General features: G+C 58.0%; 1 protein-coding gene across 1 annotated transcript; it reads left to right on the top strand.

Annotated features, from left to right (window-relative positions):
• Positions 1-12,798: 12,798 nt before the first annotated feature.
• Positions 12,799-23,206, top strand: LOC135894288 (transmembrane protein 79-like). The gene is made up of 5 exons (XM_065422352.1): positions 12,799-12,815; positions 13,549-13,695; positions 16,774-17,666; positions 21,821-22,034; positions 22,957-23,206. Exons 1-5 carry the CDS (start codon positions 12,799-12,801, stop codon positions 23,204-23,206), a joined length of 1,521 nt encoding a protein of 506 aa, XP_065278424.1.
• The last annotated feature ends 1,432 nt before the right edge of the window (positions 23,207-24,638 follow it).

Here is a 24,638-nt window from a genome sequence, read left to right as displayed (position 1 = left end):
GTTCTTGGAGTCAGGTGATTTCATCAGATTCTGAGCTTGCATTTAAAAACACAGCACGTTTCTAGCCCGCCCGGCTGCCCAGAAAGCGTGACAAGTTGACACCCAGAGACTTAACAGCCAGGAGGCAAAGAAACCCAGCCCCACGGTATGAAATAAAAGAAATCTTGTGAACTTTAAGCCCATTGGATGATTTGGAGAGGGATGATAATGCCTTGGGCTGTGTGCTAACGCACGGCCACGCACACCTGCTCACAGATACACCCGTGAACACGCATGAACACACACTTACATGCGTGCATATAAAAACACGCCTGTGCACACACACACACAGCTGTGCATGCACCTGCGTATGCACACACAGGCATCCCCCCTCCCCGCTTTCTCAGGCTCCATCTGCAGTTTGAAATAATTCCCACTCGAGATCCCACAAAGAGCGCCCCCAGGGCTGAGCGCAGGCTCCTGATGGCAGGTCGCCTGGCCACAAACCTGTGAGTGAAGCCGATGATTTTATGCTGGGCTGTTTATTTTGAGTTCTCCATAGAATATACACCAGCATTTCTGGGGGCCTCACGTGCCCATGGAAAACACCCAGCCGGCCCCAAGGCCACCTCACAGCTGGAGTGTGGCTCCCCCTGCTGGCTGTTTGGAATCTGACAGGCCCCACAAGGACCGCAGAGTTGGGCTCGGAGTGTCCCTGAGAGATCCCAGGCTGGGCCAGGCACAGGCCTTTCATCTTTCCGTCCATCTCCCATGTGAACCCTCCGCCACCAGCAGAATCAAAGGGGAAATGAGATGGTGTTGTCCCATCTCTCCAGGACCCACAGATGCTGTGAGGAGCAAATCCACGCGTGACAATATTTGCATATAGCAGGGGTCGGCAACCTGCGGCACACGTGCCAAAGGCGTCACGTGAGCTGATTTTTAGTGGCACTCTGCTGCCAGCCGGGGTCCCGGCTGCCGGCCCATTCAGCCCGCTGCCTGCCTGGATGAATGGAACCCCAGGCCGGGAGCGGGCTGAGCGGGGCCGGCGGCCGGGACCCCGCCTGGCAGGAGCCGGCGGCCAGAACCCCAGACCGGCAGCGGACTGAACGGCTCAGCCCGCTGCCAGTCTGGGGTTCTGTCTGCCACCCGTGCTGCCTGTCTGGGGTTCCGTCCGCCGGCCCCTGTAAATGTAAAATGTATTACTGGCACGCAAAACCTTAAATTAATGAAGTCTTGGCACACCACTTCTCAAAGGTTGCCGACCCCTGGCATAGAGCATGCACCATCCCAGGAGCTCAGACATTAACGCAGCCCCGCAGTCCCTCTGTGGGGTAGTGTCCCTGTTTTCCACGTGGGGAAACTGAGGCACAGAGTGGGGAAGTGACTTGGCCATGCCAATATACTGAGTCAGTGTCAGAGCTGGGGACAGAACTCAGAGTCCTGACTCACCATGCCCAACCACTAGGACCCACTGCCCCTTACATCTTAATTTCTGGTTTAGGTCAAAAGTGAAATGATTTTGTTGGGTCTTTACCCAGCCCTGCATGGATGTTTCATCACAGCAGGAAAAACACCACAGCAATTGGCACGCCCGGCAGCTGCTGCTGACGAATCCCAGGACTGGAATGGGGCAGGGGGTGGGCGGTGTGTAGGGATTGAGGGACATCAGCAGAACTGCAGGGAGGGGCTCCACACTGGAATAGGTCCCTGTGGGTCAGGATTGAGGGGTGTTGGCAGGGCTGTGGGAGGTGGCCCAAGACTGGAATAGCAGCAGGGGCTACGGGTCAGGATTGAGGGGCGCTGGCAGGGCGCGGGAACGATGGATCAGGAACGAGATACGGGTGAAGTTTGCAAACACCTGCCTAAGCTACTGCCCCAGCCAGTGCTACTAACCCCTCACGCTCATGAGCCATAGCATGCACTCAGATGCTCCCATTAGAAAGCTGGGCTGCATTCTTCATTTTGCACTTGAATGGTTGAGTTTCTGGCTCTGTGTGTTGGGCTGATTTTTTTTTTTTTTTTAAAAAGCTCCTGTCCCTTTAAATGCACCAATATTACCTGCAAACCCAGCTGGGCTGCATTACTAACCAACCCTGCCACTAAAACAGCTTCCTGGGGGCTTTGTTTTCTGACTCCAGTCTCTGGTGTGCTGCATTCCTCAGACTAGGTGAGTGTTGAGGTCTCCCCAGTGCCTGGCTGTGTCTTTTCAGGCCTCAGGGAGACTTGAACAAGCTGTTGGCTCTGCTGTAACTGGGACCCCCTGTTTGTTGCAATGAGTGACTGGTTTTTTGAAGCTTCTGTGGCTGTATTGTCTATTCCCTCTTTCTGTAACTGGCAAGTGGCCTTGGTGTCTTGGTATCATAATATAAGAACTAGGGGCCACCAAATGAAATTAATGGGCAGCAGGTTTAAAACAAATCAAAGGAAGTTCTTCTTCACACAGTCAACTTGTGGAACTCCTTGCCTGAGGTGGTTGTGAGGGCCAAGACTATAACTGGGTTTAAAAGAGAACTGGATAAATTCATGGAGATTAAGTCCATTAATGGCTATTAGCCTGGATGGGTAAGGAATGGGGTCCTAGCCTCTGTTTGTCAGGGGGTGGAGATGGATGGCAGGAGAGAGATCACTTGATCAGTACCTGTTTGGTTCACTCCCTTGGGGGCTCCTGGCATTGGCCACTGTCAGTAGACAGGATACTGGGCTCGGTGGACCTTTGGTCTGACCCCGTATGGCCATTCTTATGCTCTTTATTAGAGCAGACAAGGCTCCCCAGCCTCTGGGCTATGCTTACATCATGGGGCCAAACAGAGCTAGGAAGAGGCGGTGGCCTGATGGGGATCCTCCTGTGTTGCATCATGACATTGGCAGCAGTCTCGCTCTGCCTGAGGCTGGCGATAGGTGATAGTCCCCTGGGCCTGCTCCTGAGGCCTGGCTCCCCACAGCTCTGCCCCCCTGTTCACGCCAGGGCCAAGCGGCCGTTTTGAGCTCGTGGGAATCCCTGCACCAGGGGCAGGCTGATGGCAAATCAAAGCCGTGTTTGTGTCCACCAGGGGATGCTGCAGCGCGGCACAGAGGCTGGAGCAGATGTGGCTGCTGGGGATGGACTGATACCAAAGTGACTTTACTGGTCATATAGGCTGGCACTAGGGCTGTGTGACCCCCTTCTATCTGGGGCAGGCACAGCAGTGACACGGCAGCCATCACACTGCTGTGCCACCCCCCCCAACCACGGCCATGGGTCCCCCTGCCTGGGAGCAAGCCTCCCCTGTCCAGAATGAGATCTGGGCTGCGTTCATTCGTTGGACTCTCTGCTGAGGCTCCCAGCCAGGGCGCTGGCTACGACCATGGTGCCGTGTCGGCTCCTGTTCACCGGGGCCTGGCTGGTGACTCTCTCGTGCCCTGCCTGGGTTGAGGCTGTTGTGGAGCATGGGGGAGGGACCAATTCCCCTTCCTCTGGGGGTCCTGGCCCCTTTCTCCCTCTAAATGACTCCAAAGGCACTTGCTAGGTGCCTCGCTGGCTTGAAATGCTCCTCTCCAAGTGCTTCAGTCTCTGTTTCCGGGGGCGACTCTCTGCCACGTCCTGGGCGCAGTAAGGCCTGGATCCCTCGGGCCAGTCGCTCGCGAGGGTCCGTCTATGGCGGGGAATAGAGGGGCGTTTGTGAAGCGCATTGAGATCCCTCGGGCGGGGGTGCTGGAGAAGGGGCCGAGCGTTCTTGAGACTGGTCCCGCTGAGCGCTAACAACGCAGGGTGGGTTGTTTGAAGGGTCTGGGTGCTTCTGTCTCCTCCACCGCCCCCAGCTGCCCGTCCGCACCATGATGCTGCGCTCGGGTAAGATCACGCCCCGGGTGAAGAAGCCCTTCAGCCCCAGAGAGACCACTGGCGACGTGGAGGATCTGGGACCCCCAGCTCGGAAGGCGAGTGCCCCCAGAGGGGGGAAGAGCCGGTGGAGAGGCTGGCAAGAGGACGGCACTACAGGTGAGGGAGCTCAGGCTGGGGAGGGATGGTGTCCCAGGTGCGTTGAGTGCCCAGCACCTTTCAGAGCTGGTGCCTTGTGCTGACTCTGTGGGTCCCCCCCTTCCTATGGGCTGTAACCGCCTGCCCCCTTTGCCTCCCGCAGAGCCCGTATCCCCACTGATGGGAAGGGCCATGAAGGTGCATTTCGAACAGTGTCCATCCAGCCCAGCAAGCAAGGCGGCTTCCCTCCAGATCCCACCCCTGGGCGTCGTCTGCTTCTCTCCCCTGGGCGTGGAGGGTAAGTGAGGCTGGCTGAATTGCTGGACCCCTGACGACCGGGCGCTCCCGTGCCCTGCCTCGGGGCTGGTACATGAGGCCGGCTGCCCCAGCAAGAGGGCTCGGGCACTGCCTGCCATCCAGGAGCCCTCAGGCAGCAGCTGAGTGTGGGGAGGTCCAGGGTTCGGCCCCCACTGAGCTGTCTGGGGGGGCCATTGCCGGTCACCCTGGGGATTTAGGGTTTGTGCTTCATGGACATTGACTGGACTGGGTCCCCTCAGCCCTGGCCTGCAGGCTCTGGGCCCTGGCATGTGTTTCCTTGGGCACTGTCCCATTGGGTGCCCCAAAGTCCTAGTTTGTCCCCATTGAGACGGGTGCCATCTTGAAGCCAGGCCTTTGTCCCTCCAGAGCCAGAGAGCCCCCGGGTGCAGAGAGGGAAGCCCAGAGCTCAGCCCACGGGGGGAGTTGTGTACTTCGGGGACCTCCCGCGGGATGAGCCAGAGGAAACCGGTATCTTGAGCCCGTGAGTACGGCGCTCACTGTCCCTGGGCCGGGGTGTGTGTGTGGGGGGTGACTGTACCCCTGAAGCTCCAATCCCCTTTCTCTGCTTCCCCACCCATCCAGCTTCATCCACAAGGCCCTGCCCCCCAGGTCCAGCCAGAAGCCCCCCAGGAAAGAAACCCCCATCAAGACCCGCAGCACCCCTGAGAGCACCCTGGTCCTGGAACTGGTGAGCCGGGGGGTGTCTCTGCAGGGATCAGGCACGTCCTAAAGGAACCAAATCTCCCCCCCTCCCTGTGGGCCTGGCACCACCGTACAGGGCATCCTGGCTGCTGCGCCAGCTCGGGGGGCCGCCGGGGGGGCCTCGCATGTGGTGAAGGTGCTAAAAGTAGCTCCGTGCTCCCTGCTTGTAGGAGGGGATCCTGGTCTGTTGCTCCCTGACATCCAGCCAGGATGCCGACTGCACCTTCCTCACAGACTTCCAGGGGGACGCTTATCGGGTTAGTGCCTGGCAGGGGCCGCCGAGGAGCCTGGGGGGGTGATTTTTTTGGGAGGGGGGGCAGCCGGAGGGGCTTATCGCCCTTGGAGGTGGCAGTGAGGAAAGTATTGGGGAAATTGGCCCATTCCTCAACACGTCCCTGGTCCGCCCACTAGATGGGCATTGAGAGCTGTGTTGTTAACCTGGCCTCCCCTCCTCTGTCCTTTCCTGCAGCCCTCCTGTGCTGATCAGACTCTGTGGCCTTTCCTGGCCACTGGGAAGTGGGGGGAGAATATTCACTTTTCATCTATAGTTGCAGTGGCTAAAATCCAAATGGCAAGAGCTACTGATCCTCATGCTTCAGGGCACAAGCTGAGCCTGCATGGGGGGGTCAGGAAGGAGTAGGCTTATCCTGCACACCAAGGAGCTGCTCCATCCTCTGGAGTGTCTGGAGACAGCTGCTCTTGGAGACCAGATCTGCAGCTAGATGGGCCTTTGAGCTGATTCGCTGCCTCGTCAGTCTCAGGCGCTGAATGAGAAGCCGTTGCTGGAGAGGGTTTTTTTTTGGGGGGGGGGGGGGGAGAGGGAGTTGCAGTGCAAGGGATGGAGACTGGACCTATTAATACTGATCCCTGCTTCCTGCCCCCTGGTTTCCTTGAGGTTTACATGAAGCTGCGCCCCCATGTGCAGGAATTCCTGGAAACCCTCTCCAAAGCCTACGAGGTACCTGCTGGGCCCATGGCCTCTGTCTCCAACAGCCAGGGCGCTGCATGGATGTGCTTGGGGGGGGGGTGGGGGGGTGGGGGAGGGGAGGTGTAAGGGAGCTGAGACATCTGTGATAGGGAGAGGACCCAGCTGCAGAATCCAGATCCAAAGCCAGGCTTGAATTCGGAGGCCCGTGGGCTTGTCTGGATGGGTTGTGAGGGGAGGCCGGCTGGGGGTTCATCTCTGGCCTGAAGAGATCTCTGGAATCACTGGATCCCAGGGTCAACCCCCTCTCTGCCACTGGGTCCCTGTGTGACCATGTCAGTTCATCTCCCCGTACCTCTGGCTCCCCGCTGGTAACAGCCGGTGATGCTCCTGAGGGAGGAGGGTTGAGGATGGGGGTGGGGAGTGATTTGGGGCTAACACCATTTGTGTCTGGGAGCTGCTCAGACACGGCCGTGGGGGAGCCGCACCCAAGCCCTGCTCACGTGCTCTCCCCAGATCTTTGTCTTCACCACCGCGAAGCAGGACTACACAGAGAAGATCCTGGATGTCTTGGACCCTCAGAAGAAGCTGATCAGGTGATTGTCCCAGGCAAGAGGCGCATGTCTCCTCCCTGCCCCTGCTCGGCTTCTTATCCTGCCCTGGCCTCTCCCTCCCAGGCACCGCCTCTATCAGCAGGACTGCCTCTGCGAGCAGGGTTACTACATGAAGGACCTCTCCATCTTGGAGAGAGACCTGGCCAGGACAGTGGCCCTGGATGATTCCCTCCAAGGATTCCCTTACCAGGTAACTGGGGGGTGTTGGATGCAGCTGGAATTGCTCTGCCTGCACAGGATGGGAGTGAGCTCTCCGAAGGCAATGTGACCCTCTGCCTGCTCACCCCCATCCGGTGCCATGCAGCGGGTCAGAGACCTACCCCCTAGGCTAGGCTGCTGAAGGTAAGAATTGCCCCATGTATGATTGCCCCAGCATCCTGGCTGGATTCTACACTCTGCCTCTGGCATTCCCCTGAAAGCCAACACCCCAAGTGCCAGGGGCATTAGAGACCACAAGAGGTTGGGTCCTTTAGACCAGGGTCTCCCGTGCTTAATCCTAACCCTGTACCCTTCTCAGCTGAGGTCCTGCTGGGGGTGTTTGCCTGTATACGGTCATGCCTGACCATTGTGCTGACTGCCCCCTTTTGTGGGAATGGGGCTTTGCAGAGCAAGTGGGGATAAACACAGGAGAAAGCAGGATTTTGGAGACAGGTTCCCACCCAGCCTAGCTCTGCAGAGCATGTCAAGTCCAGAAAGAGGCCAATATGGCTTCATCAGAAGCTCTTTAATGAGCTGAAAACCAAAAAGGAATCCTACAAAAAGCAGAAACATGGACAAATGTCTGGACTCTTCTTCAGCCAAAGTGTGACAGGCTAATTCCCAAACTGCGTGTCCCCTAGCAAGGGACATACCAGGTTCTATAAATAGACTAGGAGCAGGAGAAAGACCAAGGAAAGCGTGGCCCACTTAGCGGGGAAGCACAGCTAATAAGGGATGACCTCAAGAAGACGGAGGTGTTTGCTTAATGCCTATTTTGTTTCTTTCTTGGCTAGAAAGGTGCATTTTGATCAGATGGTTAACGCTGCACAATTAACATACTGTACCAACAACAAATGGGGAAGGAATACAAGTCACATGGGGAAAGAGCAGGCTAAAGAATAGGTAGCTACATTCACATTGGCAGGGCCTGATGAAATTCACTCTAGGGTCCTTAAAGAACTAGCTGAAGCAATCTGAGAACCGTTAGCAATTCTCTCTGAGGACTCCTGGAGGATGGGTGAGATCTCGGAGGACTGGCGTACAAAGAGGACCCAGGAAGTTCTAGACCACTCCGCCTCACTTCACTCCCCGGAAAGATACCGGAACCAAATTCTAACAATCTGTTTGTGAGCACATGGAGGATAATAGTCAGCCTGGATCTGTCCAGAACAAATCCTACCAAACCAACCTAATGTCCTCGTTTGATGGGGTTACAGGCCTACTGGATGGGTGTGTGTGTGTGTGTGTGTGTGTGTGCTCAAACCCGGGAAATGTAATAGAGGGGAAATCGCTAATGGTTGGTGTGCAACTGATACCCAAGTTATCAGTGACTCACTGTTCAACGGGGAGGATGCATTTAATGGGTCCTGCAAGGCTTCCAAGGGTGGTGGTGGCTTCACCATCAGTGGAGGTGTAACTGGTTAGACAAACGCCCATCAGGGATGGCTTAGGTTGACTTTGTCCTGCCTCAGTGCAGGGGGGTTGGACTTGATGACCTCCTGAGGTTCCTTCCAGCCCTGCACCTCAGGGTACGTTCTCCCCACTCCTGCCCCTGGATCTCCAACCTCTCAGCGTTCCCCTGGCTAACTGCGGCCTGGCTGGTGGGACTGACTGGTTCTTGCACAGCCGACGCTTCTTCCCTCTCTGCAGATTTCCAACTGGGTCCCAATCCCCGGCTGGCTGGGAGACCGCCAGGACGAGGAGTTGCTGCGTGTCCTCCCGCTGCTGGGGAAGCTCAGCCAAGCGGTAAGGAGACGAGCGCGCTGAGCCAGCTCGGTCAATATCCCTCTAACGCGGCTGACGAAGGGGCTAGATGGGATCTCGGCTGTTCTTGCCTTTCATGGGCATTGCCCCTCCTTGTGCCTCGAGGCTCAGATGTGCCCTGTTTCTATGGAGACAGGCCCCCAGCTGAACAGTGACATGGTGCCACTCCGCTGAGCAAATCTAGGGTTATTGATCTACCAATAACATGGCAGGATCAGCTCCTATCAGCATCAGGAGTCCATGGTGCAGTTGATCTGCTTAGGAAATAATGCCCCAGTAATGCAATGGCAGAACATGCCACATCTCCCTCCCCCCCTCCCCCCAGGGGGCTAGTCCACTGAAGGAGGACACCCTGTTGGCAGAGTTACTCCTGCAGGAGCAGGTGGTCTCAGACTCCCCTGCCTTGTGGGGGATCCTTGTGAGTGTTGCACACTCCACCTGCTGTGCTTAACTTGTGATGAAAGAGGTGCTGGGGCTATGAACTGCCAGGCCCAGAGGTGCCAGGGCTGAGCCCTGGCACGAATGAAGCACTGCCCCCCTGAGCTATAACCTTTGAAATCCCTCTTCCACAGGGTGACGTCCGCACTGAAATCCGGAGGAAATACCGTCTCTGCAGGCTACTGGCTGTGGACTGATGTCTGCCCAGGGACTGAGTGTAGAGGGAAAACCCCTTCCCAGAAGTCTGTCCTGATGGGCTGCTCTCAAATGTACCAGACGCCAAGTGCCGCACTGCTGCCCGGTTCCAGTCAGCAACAGCACAAACTTTAGCTCCGCTCCCCTCCTACCTACGCTCTCCTTCTCCACGTACAACCAGCTGGGAAAACGGAGCTTGGCAACCCAACGTGAGCACAGAGGGCAGCTTCCTACAGGGGAAATCCAAATCTGACCCCCAACTTTCAAGATCTACAGTTCAGAAGTAACTAGTGCCTTTGAGTACTTCAATTTTGAGGATCCAACTTGAGAACCTCTTAAAGGGGGCTGATATTTTTTTTTTCACCCGCCCTCTGACAAATCAGGACACTTAAATGTGTCCCAGATGGGCACCTGGACTCAAGTTAATTAAGAAAATCTTGGAGGGGGGTGTATATTAACCCCAACAAAGACCCTTTGAAAGCTTCCCCTTCACTTACTCTGTGCTCTTCAAACTGCAGAGGGAATCTTCCTTTGTCTCCTTCTAAAGCAACAACTTCCCTGCAGGCCTTTGCAACCCAAGCATTGCAGCAAGTTCCCAGTGCATGAGAACCTGAAAGTGAAACCGATTAGAAACAAAAGTTGAAACTGATCGGCCTCTGAGCTGAGAGAAATGCAAATGGCTGAAGGTAAACTCCACTTAAATTCTATTGTTGCCTTTGTATTAAGTTGGGCTGTTTGTATTGGCTTTGAAACCTGTGTCCTTAGAACAGTTTAAAACAAAAAACAAACCCCTTTGAGACAGTTTGTTCAGCCAGAGGACTGCATTTAAGGCTTGTTGTCCCAGAGTGGCTACGGTGTGCTGGGGCCCAGGGCAATGGTCGCTGGCTTGTGCAGATCTGCCTGCTGCTAAGATTTCTCTAGTGGTACATTCGCACCTGCCTCTTGCGTCTCTTTGTCGCTCGCCTCCTGAATTCTTCCAACTCACTCAAGGCCTCGCTCTTTTCCCTGGGTGGGTCAGTGGAGAGCAAGCCAGGCATTCCCTGTAGCCACTCCAGGGGCTGATGGAGCGTGGGCAGGTCCTGGTGGGAGAGCTGAGCTGTACACAGGGAAGCCGGGAGGGGATGGTTTGTCCCTGACAGGAGAAGCAGGACTTGCAACTTGGTTTTCAGTTTTCAATCTGTTGCGTGCCACTGTCTTGCCAACATGCCTCCCCACCGTACTGGGAACTGAGCCGCTTGGGTGAGCTGGCTGGCATAGGCAACCCTGGGAGCTTGGCACTCTTGGGTCACATGGTCCGGGTTCTGCAGTGAGCCACCGGCGCTTCGAAGCCGTAACTAGAGCTAGTGCTAGGTGCTGTGTTCAGCAAGGCCATCCCTGGGCCCGAGGAGCTGGGGTGGGTCAGCGATGAACCATCCAACTCAGCTGCGCCAAGTAGCTCTTTCCAGGCAAAACGTTGATCTTCTTCCCTCCCTGCCCCACGGACACCTCCCTCATGATCATCCACCTGCGAGGCAGCTGTGTAGCCCTTGTGCCTGGGGTGGAGTAAGAGATTTTTTTTTTTTGTGTTGTGGGCTCTCCCTGTTTTAAGGGCTGTGTGCTGAAATTCCCAGCTGGACTCTTGTAACTTTGTTTGACACGTTCTTTATTTGTAACCTTTGTTTACCTTGTTTAATAAAAAACAAAACCAACTACTCCTCTCTGCTGTGCTGCTCCCTTCCCCACAGGTGCCTGCTTTAGTGCAAATGGCCTGAAACCCACTCAATCTGAGTCAGCAGAACACGAGCCAGAGGGGAAACTCTCTCTTCACTGCTGGTGGCAAAGGGCTGCTGGCTTGGAGGCAGCCCAGCCTGGTAAGGCGCTAGATCTGGGGTAGCCCCTGGAGGGCACCAGTCATGCAGCCTTAGCTGGTACCTCAGCAGGGACAATCTGCCCCGCTTCTGAGCCAGGGATGGCCAGACCAGGGAAGCCCCAACTGACTCCATTAGGGGTCTGCACAGCTGCTCCCGGGCTGCTGCTCACTGGAACAGGCACCAGTTTCCCCTACGTCTGCAGCCTCGGGCTGGAGCTGCCCCCACAGTGGGGTGCTCTGGCTGGGTTACATGGGGGTTTGAGCCAACCACACGGGGTCTCTGAGCTCAGGCAGAGGCTCATGGTGTTAGACTGAGGTCCCAGGCTGGGGGGGGGTCTGGGAAGGGTGGGTTACTGAGCCAGACTTTCCCTTCTGAAGGAGACTTGGGGTGTGACCTAGCTGCCTTCTGCAGCCATTGGGAAATGGGGGTGCTTTATGGCATAGGGCAGGCTGGAGCTGGGGCCTTGGGGTAGGGGCCCCAGCCTGTTCCAGGAGCTGAGGAATGCCCCCTCTCCCAGTCACCACCAGCTCAATCATGGCTGAGGGGGCAAGCAGACATCCCACCAGCCAGCCTCATTCCTCCCCATGCCCAAGGGGCTGCAAACCCCAGTAGCCAGAGGTGGGAAATCTCTGTCCGGTTCAGCACCCGCCCAGCCTAGCCCTGTGGCCGATAGCTGCCTGGGCCCACAGCCCTGCCTCTGCCACCCTCTGTGGAATCCAGCCAGATCCCATCCCCAGCTCGTGTAACTCTATCCTCGGGGGCCCCCCCCTTCTGCTGGGCTCAACACCGAGCACATGGCCGCTGCTGAACAAAGGGCACTATTGTCAGAGAAGCCCTTAGATCACCCCGTCCCAGAGGATTTCAGCCCAGCTCTCAAAGCAATTATGGGGGGGGAGGGGGGAGAACCGGTAGCCACCAATAGTACTACTCTCCCCCGCCAGTGCCCCTGGCCGTGAGAGAAATCCCAGCTGCACAGGGGCCACGCTTCCTGCAGGCGGCTGCTATCCGATCCACCCCCAGTGCAGTGAGAAACCTCCTCTCTGCTTCAACCTCCCCTACAACCAGGATAGGGCCAGGGGAGCTGGGTTCTGGTCTCTGGGCTGGGGTCTGGATTCTCTACCCCTGACTGGCTGGGGGCCCGTGAGCAAGTCACTTCCTCTCTGTGCTTTGGGCTCCCCCTTGCAGTCCTGCTGTTAGGGGAAGATGGCAATGAGCGAGGCCTCTCTGAATTAGGCAGAGGGGCAGCCGCAGGGGCCAAGCTTCTGTCCTGTGAGATGGATGGGCGTGAGGGGTTGAGATTCAGGAGACCTGGGCTTGATTTCTGGCTCTGCCACAGACTCTGTGGTTGAGTTTACTTGGGCAAGTCACTCCATCTGTGCCTCTGTTTCCCCTCTGTAAAACAGAGATGGTAAGACTGGCCCACGGTGCTTTGAGATCTAAGGATGGAACATGCCATGCAAGTTAAGATCTGGGCTGGGACCGATGGCTGTGCACGGAGAGAACCAGCTTTAACCCTTTCGGTGCTGGGCAGGGGTGTGGACCTGATCACCGTACAGCAAAGGAAGGGTCAGGGTAGTTACACACCCAGTGCAATCTTAGCTGGACCCAAGGCCCCTGGCTCTGAGATGTGGGTGCTACAGGGGGGACACTCCTGAGAGGCAGTTACATTCCCCTGGTGCTGGTTTTAGGGTACTGAGAGTTCCTCAAATCTAACGACCCACAGGGACCGTTACCCTCATCTAGCCTGATCTGCGGAGCACAAGCTACGGAGGGCTGCCTGGCGATTCCTGGATCCAGCCCGTATCTTGTAGCTGAGCTAGCGTATCTTACCTAGGACTGGACTTCAAGGGGTAGAGAATGTACCACGTCCCCAGGCAAGTGTGTTCCAATGGTTAATTCCTCTCACTGTCAAATATGTGCCTTTTATTTCTAGGCTGGATTTAGCTCATTTCTGTTTCCAGCCCCTGTGTCTTGTTCTGCCTTTGCCTGCTAGATCTCAGAGCCCTCTGCTGCTAGTGGGCTCTTCCTCACGCAGGTACTTGGTCTCCTCTAAAGGGTTGATACTACTTACAGAGAAGCCCTTTGGGTAATATTTTTAAGTCCCCTTCCCTCAGTGCCTCAGTTTCCCCACCTCGTGTTTGTATTACAGGAACACTAACCCCCATTGTGCCAAGCAGGGTATGGAAGCTCTTGCAGCCTAAACAGCCAAGGGGCAAGAGGGGGGAAACTGAGGCACCGGCCTATTTCTCCCACTTGGGAGTGCCCCACTCCATGCCCTTATCCGCTGGCCCATGCTGCAGCTGGAGCAGGGACCAGGGCGGGGCTGAGGGCTGGGGGCCTGCTCCCGCGTTGGCTAGCTTCAGCTGAATGGCTCCCGACTCCCATGGGGGTGAGCGGCGCAGAATCGGGCCCCAGAACCCCCTCTCCCCGGCAGGGTGGGGCTGCAAAGCGCTTTGGGATCCTCCGCTGGCGGGGTCAGAGCCATGTGGCCCGGGTTAGGGGCCGGGGGGCGGCCCCGCCTGCGGGGATTGGCCGGGCCGGGCCGGGCGGGGGGAGCCGCCTCGGCCAGGCACGAAACTTGACTCGCGTTTTCATTCAAACTTGCAGCCGAGGCGGCGGGACAGAGCCGAGCGCGGTGAGCCGGCCGGGGGCGCAGGCGGGGCGGGGCCTGGAGATGGGGGGCTCGGGGGAGGCAGGTCGGAGGAAGGTTCGGGGGTTGGATGTAGGGGAGCGGGTTGAGGGGGGAGGTGGATGGTGATTGTGGGGGGCAGTTGGGGCGATATGGAGGGGGTAAGGGCAGGGGTGGATGTGGGGGGCTGTTGGAGGCGATGGGGGCAGGGATGGATGTGGGGGGCGTTACAGAGGGGGCGGGGACAGGGGTGGATGTGGGGGGCAGTTGGGGCGATAAGGGGCAGGTTTGGATATGGGGAGATATGGATGGGGCAGCAGGGTTGGATGTGGGGGGCGATAGGGGGCAGGGTTGGATATGGGGGGCAGTTGGGGGCAATAATGTTGTTCCACAAACTTATACAGGATCGTTTTAGGGGTCAAGGCAAAGATGCCACATTGATTATTAATCTGTAACTATTAGCAAATACCTCAATGCTCACACACACACACACACACACACACACACACACACACACACACACACACACACACACACACACACACACACACACACACACACACACACACACACACACACACACACACACACACACACACACACACACACACACACACACCCCGCTGCTGGATAGTTACCGGTCCTGATTGTAGTTTGAGTTCGCAGCTTGGGATCGGAGCTCGTGGCAGCTAACTGGCCAGGAAGGCTGAGCCCGAGGAGGAGCCGGGTCTCTGTCGGGCACCGATGCTCCTTGATGTTGATAGCAGAACGTTGCCCCAAGTCTCTCCTCTCACCCTTCCTTTATTATAGGAGTTTAGTTTGGATTTAAAGTTCCTAGGTCTCGCTGTGTCACGCCGCCTCTGGGTTTGGGGCTTGATCACCCCTCAATTGCAGGCGTGACTGTCAGCCTGGGACCTGGCTTTGATCTTCCTTCTGTTGTTTTTTTCTTTTTAGGGTGAATGCTTCTTGCTTGAGTTAGGGCTGTTGTCTAGTTCTTCAGCCGTTGGTATTTGAACTTTATCTCATCAGGACGGGCTGGTGCTGGAGGTTGATTCTATCACCCATACATCCCTCATTCACACATCTCAACTAGACTAATAAAATTACAGTATGGCTTGCAAAAATGGAGGTTGCAGGAAGCCCTTACAAAATGGAGTAAGCGTTTTAAAATGGGGTTTGAATTACAATATGGCCCAGAAGTTACAATGTAGGCAAAATGGCAGGTGTTATGAAATGGTGAACAGAAGTTACAATGGTACAGGATAACTAAAAACAATTTCATTCATGAGTCCTACAATAGGGGGCAGGGGTGGATGTGGGGGGGCCGGGGGGACATGGAGGGGGAAGGGGTGGGGGACTGAAGGATTCAAATCCATTTGCACTCTGAGCTCTCGACTTTGTTTGAAGTGGCCCTTTCCAAACAGAACAGATCCCCCCCCCCCGCCCCATCCCACTAGAGGTGTGGGGAGATTCCTCTCCTTGTCTAACTTAGGGTCACTCTGAGGGGCCGGCTTTGGCTGGGGCCCCCGGGACCGAGACGCGGGGGGAGGGAGGAGGAGTTTCACTGAGCTGTCTCCTCTCTGCTTTCCATCAGCACGGGAGGAGGGGGGCAGTGGAGATCTTGGGGGACACTAGTCACCCCATTTTCCTAGCCTGGGGGCAAAGATGAAATGCTTTGATATGTGTGGGCGGGGGGGGGGGGAGGTTGGTGTAATTTCCCAGCTGCACTGGGGGTGCTGCTGTCACAGAAAGGGGGGAGGCAGAGGGAGGGGCTGTGGCTTTCCTGACACATACGGACGAGACCTGTTTGCTTAGGAGCCCTGTGCGCCTTTAACCCCCGCCCAGGTGTCTCCCAGATCCCAATACATAGGACTGGGTCCAGCAACTTTGCTTCCAGCTCCAGGGCTGGAGCCGATGGCTGGCGGGGGGAGATCACCTCCCTGTGGGATAATATTGCCCATCCAGATGCATTGTGGGGGCAGTTCTCCTCCTCCCGGATTTGGCTGGTAGCGGAGATGGGATTCCCCCCGTTGATCTGTGCACTGTGGCGATTCCCGTCTCCCAGCAACATGGCACCCATGGGTGTGGGTCACGTGTCCTCTGTCCCACTGCAGTGAAGAGGCCCCTGTTATAAGGACACAGCTTCCCCACGGCATATTTGGGGGCTATCCCTGAGGGGTCATCCAGCCCATGGGCTGTACCCCACAGGGCCCCTGGCTCCCATGTTGGGGGAGGGACGAGTTCTGTCTTAGACTGGGGAAAATGCTTCTCAGTGGCCCATTCATCCCCTGATTCCCAGGGTGCTCCGTCCTGCAGCCCGCATGGAGACAGAGCTCCCCCCGAGCCCCCTGGCTCCAGTCACACCTGGACCCTGCGGTGTCTGAAATCCAGACCGCACTCTGGGGGGCAGCCCCATCCCAACCCCCTTCACAAGCTGTGGGGCAGCCGGGCTCTGCCCCGATGGGAGCCCTGGGACTGCACAGTGCTGTCCTAGAGGTAGCAGCCTCCATCCGGCTTCAGACTCTCAGCTGCGTCTTCCGGCTACAAGAGGAGCCTGCTCCCCGGGGAGGCCGAGGCCTGTCTCAGCTAAGAGCACTGAGCCCCAGCCCTGATCCTCGGGGCCAGCAGGAGAGAAGGGATCACAGCACCCGTCCCCCCAAGAGAAATCCTGCCCCAGCCCCTCTGGGGGATTCCCTGCCCCACATAACATGGAGCTCCCCCTTCCCCCCAAACAGATCTGCGGTGACAGCTGCTTTTCAGGCATCAAATCAAATCTAATACAATGTCCCTGTCAGTCCCTACCCGCCCATGAGAAACATTGCTGGAAGAGATTGGCATATTGCATTTTCCCAGGAGCAATGAGAGGGAGTGGGGTCTAGTGGTTAGAGCAGGGGGGCTGGGAGTCAGGATTCCCACTGGTTAGCGCAGGTGTGGGAATCTGGACTTCCCACCTCTGAGGGGAACAGGGTCTCGTAGTTAGAGCCCAGGAGTCAGGACTGCCAGGTCCTCTCCCTGGCTCTGCTACTGATTTGTGGGGTTGCCTTAAGCAAGACCCTTCCCCTCTCTGTCTCTCAGCTTCCCCCTCCATGACTGTGAGACCCGCCTGCCAGGAGCGCTGATGAGCCCTGGGGATCGCCAGGGACAGGAGGGGGGTCGGACACCCCGTTCTCTCCCCCGGGCTCTGACGAGTCTCTGCCTTGCAGCCCCACTCCTCCAGCCATGACAGCCCCCAAGGCCCCGGCCAGCTGCCACCAGCTGCGGGAGTTTGACAGTGTCAAGGACTCCATTGCCGACCTCATCAACCAGCTGCAGGACATCGACCCGAGCCGCCTCTCCTTCTCACCCTTCCTGGACCTGGACACCCAGATCTCCCTGGCGCCCGTCTCCGACAGCCCTGAGTCCTCCGTCGAGGAGCTGCACTCCACCTCCGAGGAGGAGACCTCCCTCAGCCTGGCTACAAGCGACTCTCCAGGGCCAGAGGCTGAGCCGGTGGAGGGGATGCAGAGCCAGGGGGCTGGGCCTCTCCTGGGGAAGGACCCCTGGCCTTCCATGGTGCAGGGGGACCCTGGGCTTCCCATGGCAATGGACCCCAAAGACCCCATCCTTCCACTGGGCTGCGACCCACGGGAGACTGGCAGGGCAGGGCCTGGAGGCAGCGTGGTGGTGGCGGTGCCCAAGGAGACCTGCTTCCTGGACAGGGTGGGGGCAGAGACCCCCATGGTGCAGCAAATGGAGCATCTGCCCGCCAGCAGGGAGCCAAGCAGGGCGCAGCCCCACAGCGAAGGGCCAGCATGCCCCACGGCCAGTCGGCCTCTCCCCAGGGAGGAGCAGCCGTTCCTCGGCTCGGGTGTGGAGCCGGTTTCCTGTGGCCCCGAGGAGCCCGCCCCTCGCCCGCCGGGGAAGTGCTGCAGCTGCGGCACCAGCTCCCACCTGAAGGCCGTGTCCTCGGTCTTCGTCTCGCTGCTCCTGGCGCCCTGGGTCCTCTACGGACTCTATTACCTCCTGCCCTTCGAGCCGCCGCTTTGCCCGGACCTGGCCAGCCGTGCGGCCTTCGCCCTGCGCTGCCTCCTCATCGCCGTGGTGCCCAGCATGCTTGGTAAGGCCAGGGGTGGTCGGGCTTTAGGGCCCGGGCAGGGGTCAGGAGGGAATCGCCTCTCCTCCTGGCAAGCTTCTGGGGGACCCAAGCTGTCCCCCTGCCTGCCAGCACCCCCCACCCCATCGTGGCTCTGTCCCTGGTGCACATTACCCCGATGCACATCAGGATGGTGGTGTTTGCACACTCACCACTTGCACTGGTGAACAGTGCGACTGCACGAGGGGGCAGGGTGACGAGGGGCTGGTCCTGATGCTGGTTTGGCCACCGGGGTTCTAGTCCTGACTTTCGGAGGGAGAGTTATTGAGCAGTGAAAGCAGGGGGCCGAGGCTCTTGGCCGCTATTCCTGGCTCTGCCACTCACTATGTGACCGTAGGCAAGGCCCTGTCCTGTGCCTCAGTTTACCCTGCTGTAAAATGAGGATAATGACACTGTCAGGGAGCGGGGGGCAATTGGCATTTCTCAGACCTGGGTCATGGCAACATCTCCTTAGGAACCCGGACAAAGAGAGCAGAATTCCGGCTTTCCTTCTGGCCTGTCTGCCTTTCTTGAGACCCTCACACAAGGGTCTCAGGATCTTTCTATTGACTCCTGCGTCTTGGCCTGAGCCTGACGCTAATGCTCTGTGCTCCCCCTTGGGCACGTGGGTATTTGTGAGGGGCTCCCCTCCCAGGAGACCTTCCTCCGTCCATTTTGGATCCCTCATTTGGGCTGTGAAGGGGTCTGGAGCCCCAAGGGCAACAGACTTTCCATGCTCTGCAACGTGAGGCACCAAGACATTCACCCTGCCCTGTTGGTGACAGACAGCCACTTCCTACTGGGCCTGGCGTCACCAGCGACGCTGCTCCCTGGCCCCCCAGGAAGTGTGAGTGCATCTGCCCAGTGAAGCCACACTAGGCTGGGTGGCTGATCGGGCTGCCATCAGCTGGGGTTCCCCTCTGCCTTCTCATTTCCCCCTTCCCTCCCTGCTCTGGCCATGGTGCTGAATGCAGGAGAGGGAAGACGTGCTCCCCACCCCAGTTAATTTCTTTGCGTGCTGATTGCTTTCCATGGGGTGCTGGGTGGCTGGGGCTTGCCAGCCCCAGTCGCCAATTCCTCCTCGTTACCCAGCAGCAGGATCTCTGGGATGTGCTTTGACTTGGCAATGGAAATCTCCCTCTAAGTGGGGCCAGGGTGTGGACAGCTCCCAGAACAGCCACCAATAGTGACCCATCACCCTCTGATGTCCTGGGAAGATCCCGCTCCTGATTCCAAACCAGGACTTTGGCACCAGCCCTGTTTTAATCCGTCCCGGGTTTTTCACTGAGCCCAGCGCCTGCTGGGGGCAGGACTGTGGGTGCTCAGGGCCTGATCCAAAGGCCATCTGCTTGTTTCATAGGATCATAGAAGATCAGGGTTGGAAGGGATCTCAGGAGGTCATCTAGTCCAACCCCCTGCTCAAAGCAGGACCAACCCCAACTAAATCATCCCAGCCAGAGCTTTGTCAAGCCGGGCCATAAAAACCCCTAAGGTTGGAGATTCCACCACCTCCCTAGGTTTCCATTGGATCTGTTTGGCTCAGGCTGCTAGTGAGTGCTGGGAGGTCACCCCTGTAGGGCAGACATGGCCCCTGGAGCCTACTGTCCTATAGCTCACTGGGGAGTCTCCGCCCCTCCATGGCAGGAGCACAATACCCCCACCATGGGTCAGAGCAGCTTGCGTGGGGCTGCAGACCCTGCAGAGACCTAGCTTATGGGCCGTGGGGAAGACCTGCCAGGTCCCCAGTCCCCTCCCTGATGGGTGAGAACAGCTGGTTATTCCACGAGCAGGGGCAGTGGCAGAGCTGGAGTCTATGGGGGAAAAAGGAGTCGCCCCAATGCACGGTCACTGCTTTGATTTTCAGCTAAGCCCCCTGATCCCGCCCCAGTGCTGGCAGAGACCTTTCCACCCTGAGCCAAGCCAGGAATGTCCTCTGGGCCTGACTCCCATCACCAGCCACCCGAGCTCCGTCTCCCACACCCAGCTGCTCCCTGGACTGGACACTTCTGCCACTTGTACACGTCTCCCGCTGTCTCGGTGCTGTCAGCACAGGGGATGAGTGTTGCTAAGCGCTGCTTCATTCGGGCCGGACCCCAGCCCCCGTCTGTCTCCCGTGGAAGGCACTCGGGGAGACGGTTTAATTACAGAGAAAATTCCTCCGGGTCCCTTTGTTATCTCTGTAAACAGCAAGCGGGCCAGGGAGCAAACACGGGGCTGTTGGCCTGGAATTGGATTTTGGAAGGATCCCTGAGCCCAGCATTCCTGCCTTAATGAGAGAGGAGTGGGAGCTGCTGCAGCAGCTGCCTAGCCGGTCCCTGAGCCGAGGGAGACTCTGATCAGGCACTAAACCAAAGGCACCTATCTAGGGACTCAGCTGGGCCTTGTCACCAGGGTAACCTGAGCACCTGGATGTCTAGTCCGGAGGCGTGCAGTGGGCTGAATGCGCTGGGCTTTGCATGACCTGCTGGCTTATCCTCTCCCTTCCCTGGGTGCTGGGGGGGGGGGGGGCGGTGGCCTGGACCCACTGCTCACGCTAATTTGCTGTGCACCTCCTGAGCATGCAGTCCCCGAGTCCGTTATAATGGAACCTGACCGTCCGTTATAATGATTATTGGTAGTGTGGTCATGTCCGGGAGCCCCCAGGCACGGCACAGGACCCGTGATGTTAGGTTCTGCACAAACACGGCCCTGCCCCATGATCTAGGTTCCAGCCCCCCTCCGGCCCCAAAAGCTGCACTCATCGTAGGAAATCTACCATCCCAGTGTTGCAGGCACTAATAACACCCATCTGCATCTGGTAGGAGGCTGAGTGGGGAGGGATCAAAAGGGACCCCCCCCTTCCCCGCCTAGTGACCCAGTTCTGAGCCTCTGCTGGCACTTGTCAGATCAGGGCAGCCAGCTCCGCCTGCCCTTGAATGTTTGGTGGTGGCTTTTGATTCCTGTCCGCCAGGGAATTAATTCAGGGGAGAAAATCTCACTGCGACCGGGAGGCTTTCTGATGAGGGGCGGCAGGGGTATCAGCTGGGGAGGAGGAAGGGCAACAGGTCTGACCTTCGAGTGATTGCTGTAGCCTGTCCTGGGGGGAGTCCTGGCTGCCCTCTGAGACCTACAAACCGAGGCTTCCCCTTCTTGCACGGTGGGTAAGGTTTAGCACGAGTGACAGGCAGATTGCTGGCCTCCCGGCTCAGCAGGAGACGGGTGGCTGGCCCTGGCAGGATGGGGCCCGCCTGCTGTTTGCAGCAGCACTCCCCAGCCCCAGTGCAGCCACACATGCAAGGCACAAAGCTAGTGCAAACCAACAGCTTTAAGTGTAGGATCAGGTGCGTGTCTCATACTTCTGCTCCTGGGGCCCACTGTGTCCTGCCTTGTGCCTCGCCAGCCGATGGACTCAGCCCTCTGACACGTATTTCCATCCATTGGTAACTGTAGTGCCAAGCACTTTGCATCAAGACTGATGCTTATTATCGCCATGGTACTGAAGGGGAAACTGAGGCACACAGCTGCTGAATGACTCATCTGAGGTTACACACACTGGCAGAACCCCGGATAGAACCCAGAAGTCCTGGCTGCCATCTATCTAGGGTATTTATGGCTTCTATTTCTGTAGTGCCTGAGCGTCTCAGTCTTCATCCTCCTTACCTCCCTGTGAGGCAGGGCCGGGCTGGGGATCTGCCGTGCAGAGAGGCTGTGACCTACCCAAGACGTAAGAAGTCTGGCAGAGCAGGGAATTGAACCTGGGTCACTTGAGTGCCACCCTAACCGCTGCAGTGGTCTTCCCTAAATGCCCAGTACTACAGGCCCTATCAACTCTGAGCCTCAGCTCTTTGTTTGGTACAGCTCCGAGCACGTGGTGGTCACTGAATGGCTACTGATAAAATAGGGAGGAGTTGTACCCAGGGACTGGGCAAGCCACATTTACCCACGGGCTCTACCAAGCCCACGAGCTCTTTCATTTTGGGGACAGGGAACATGGGGTGTGGAGCTGTCTTTGCTGGCGCTGTCGGCCGAGAGCGGCTCTGTCTCAGCAGGAGCCCGGCGAGGGCTGGAATCAGAGCTCAGAAGCATGAAGGGGTCTGGGTTTGGCTGTGGTGTCTGATGCAAACCTCTCCCCTTCTCCCCCCAACCCGCCCTGCCCCTAGGTGTCATGTTCGGGGCTCTCGCCAAGCTCTGCTCGGTGGCCATCGACCCACTGGACACACGCTCCCGGCCCGTCCTGCTCCACCGGCTGTACATCGCCAGCTCCATGGAGCAGTTTGTCATCTTCGGCCTCAACACGGTGGTGCTGGCCACGTTCCTGGCCCAGGAGCACCTGCGCCTCATCCCCATCCTGGCCGGGCTCTTCTCCATCGGCAGGTGAGACGCTGGGACCAGGGATGGCAGTGGGCAGCATGGACGATGCACCCAGTTAACTCCCTTCCCCACCACACACCCCTCCCTGCGCCCTCCCAGAGATTCAGTTAAATGCCTCTTGTCTGGCCCCTCCTTAGTAGAGACACAGCTCGGGGGTCTGACGCGCTGCTCTTGCCCACCGTAGTGCCACCGAAGCCAGTTCACACCAGCTGAGGATCTGGCTCTCCAGTGGGAACTGAAGCGCCCAGCGATTTTGGGTGCAGTTCCCCTCACGTCCCCCCGAACTCTCTGCCGGCCCCTCCCGGCCTGTTGCTCGCCTCAGGGACCGTCGTGAGAGATTCCCGGCCCGTTGCTCGGGCTGCGCTGCCTTCCGGAAACTCCCTTCCCCCGTTGGCATAGCCGCGTGCCGGCCCGGAGCAGCACCCCCAGAGCGGTCAGGCCCATAGACGTCCGTGTCGCCACAGTGATGTAACAGACAGGAGAGCTCCTCAGAGCCTCTTGTTTATTTCCAGCCATGTTGTGAGCCAGATCTCGTTGGCACGAGTGTAACCCTGATTGCATCTCCTTGGCCGGCTGATTTCTTTGATTGGGGAGAGCTGGGGGAGCTTCCCACAAGAGTCTGCAGCCTGGCGAGGAATGACTTGGGCTCAAATGAACGACCGGGGGAGGCTGTGATGGGTACTGGATAGAACAGAGTTGACGTCAACCACTTGGCCCTTTAACCTCCCAAGTAACTCCATGATCCTCGCGTTCTCCCCCACCCTGGTCTCAGCTCCTGTTCTCCATGAATTGCGTAAGCTCCCCGGGGCAGGGAGTCCATCCTTATCACGCGCCACTGCTGGGCGCTACATGTACTAGTCACCTGGCGAGCTGCCCTCCGCTGCGCTGGGGATGGGTAGCGAACTCTCTGCCCTTTGTGCTGCAGATGCTGTTACTGGATCAGCCTCCACGTCGGCAGCGCTTACCGTGGCTTTGGCTTCGGACTCTCTTTCTTCCCGGCCCTGGCGATGACCGTCTACAACCTGTTCTGTCTGTACGACCTGGGCTTCGCCTTCCTCTTCGCGCCCTCTCCAGCGGGTGGGGGCGGCGGCGGGGCCACGCCTGCCCCCACGCGGGAGCCGGCGAGCCAAGGCACTATTGAAGGAGGAGATGGCATAGGATGGGGAGAGTCGTGAGCTCCAGCAGCCTCCAACTCTGAACAGCTGCTCCAACCCAGCTTGGATCAATACTAAGGCAGCGTAAAGCATCCCTGCTCCAGTCCATCCCCAGCTGTGCCCTCCCACCCCCGAGCTGGGCAGTGCTGAGTGATGGACAAGCCCCATAGCTGAAGGCAACTTCTTAGCAACCACCGCAGTAAGGTCACTAAGACACCACAGAGCAGCAGGGCCCAGCACTGTGCTACCAAACAGCTTGGGAAGGGCTTTCCCCAGCCGAACGCCTGCAACATGCAGAACTGCTCCGGCAAGCTCCTGCTCCTAGGAATACTGTAACTGACATTCATTCCTGCCCAGGGAGATCCCCTTGGTCTCTCCCTCCCTCCCTCCCTCCCTCCCTCCATCCCAGCCTTCCCCGGGGCTGTGCTGTGTGCCAGGGGCACAGCTGTCTCTGCAGCCTGGCCAAGGTTAATCTGAGCCCAGAGGAGAGCGGCTTTAGCCTCTCCCTTTGATGTGGCCTGGTCCTACCTCCCTCTGGCATGCTGCAGCCAGGGCAGGGAGATGAGCAACTGTAGTGTCCTAATGACCTGCTAAGCCTGGCAGATCGGGTCACATGGGCAGACCTGGGCTAAAAGCCTGGCTTGGTTGCCCTTGAAAATTAGCCTGAACGCCCAGGAGAAGGCTCTGAAATCCTCAGCCCCAGCCCTGTCATTTGTCTTGCTGTTTCCTCCACGGGGCCAGGGCGCCTCACAGACACTGCCCAGCCCCTGTAGCAGTGCCCAGAGGAGCCGCCCCCCCACGTACAGGCAGGTTACAGAACACAGACTGCAGACACAAGCCGGGTACTCAGTTGTGTGAGTGGCTGGGGGGGGGTTAAGCCCTTCTCTGTGGATTTATCATCCCAAATACTCTTGATCAAAGTGACTTTCTGAGTTAAGAGGGGCAGTAGTGGCTTGCTGGGAGAGAGGATTTCATCCCGTTCAGGGATAATCCGCAGCAGAGCAGTAGCCAGTGGACTTGATCCAACATTGCCCTGCTCCTCAGGGGGGTATTTAACCCACGGCAGGGTGCCCCCTGCTCCCAGAGCAGAAGGGTGACGATTGGTACAGAGGAATGGGAAAGCAGACTGGCTGGGGGAGGGTGTGGATGCTGGCTGGTGAGCTGTGTGGGATGCAGGGGGCAGGAGCAAGCCCATGTGGCTGGTAAGCAGCGGGTGGAAGGGGAGCTGGTTGGTTGTAGTGTGACAGGAGACGGCTGTTAGTGCTGTTGGGGGGGACATGCAGTGGTGTTGTGGCAAGATGCAGTGCTGGGCCCAGGACCTTACAGAGACAAGGCAGGTGAGGAAATCATCTATTTTTGTCCCTCACCCCCAGAAGTCAGGCCACTAAAAGACAACACCTCCCTCACCTCGGCTCTGTCTGATCACCATTAAGAGTTCGAACTCCCCCATCAC

Source organism: Emys orbicularis, chromosome 24 (genome assembly GCF_028017835.1).
Source record: "Emys orbicularis isolate rEmyOrb1 chromosome 24, rEmyOrb1.hap1, whole genome shotgun sequence".
Taxonomy (NCBI): domain Eukaryota; kingdom Metazoa; phylum Chordata; order Testudines; family Emydidae; genus Emys; species Emys orbicularis.
The sequence above is the reverse complement of the archived record's forward strand: the minus strand, read 5'-3'. Positions and strand labels throughout refer to the sequence as shown.

Excerpts from the sequence above, each read along its gene's own strand:
- LOC135894288 (XM_065422352.1), top strand. Across the intron at positions 13,696-16,773 it reads GTTGAGGGGGGAGGTGGATG|CCCCACTCCTCCAGCCATGA; the intron begins GTGATTGTGGGG and ends TCTGCCTTGCAG. Across the intron at positions 17,667-21,820 it reads CGTGGTGCCCAGCATGCTTG|GTGTCATGTTCGGGGCTCTC; the intron begins GTAAGGCCAGGG and ends CCCTGCCCCTAG.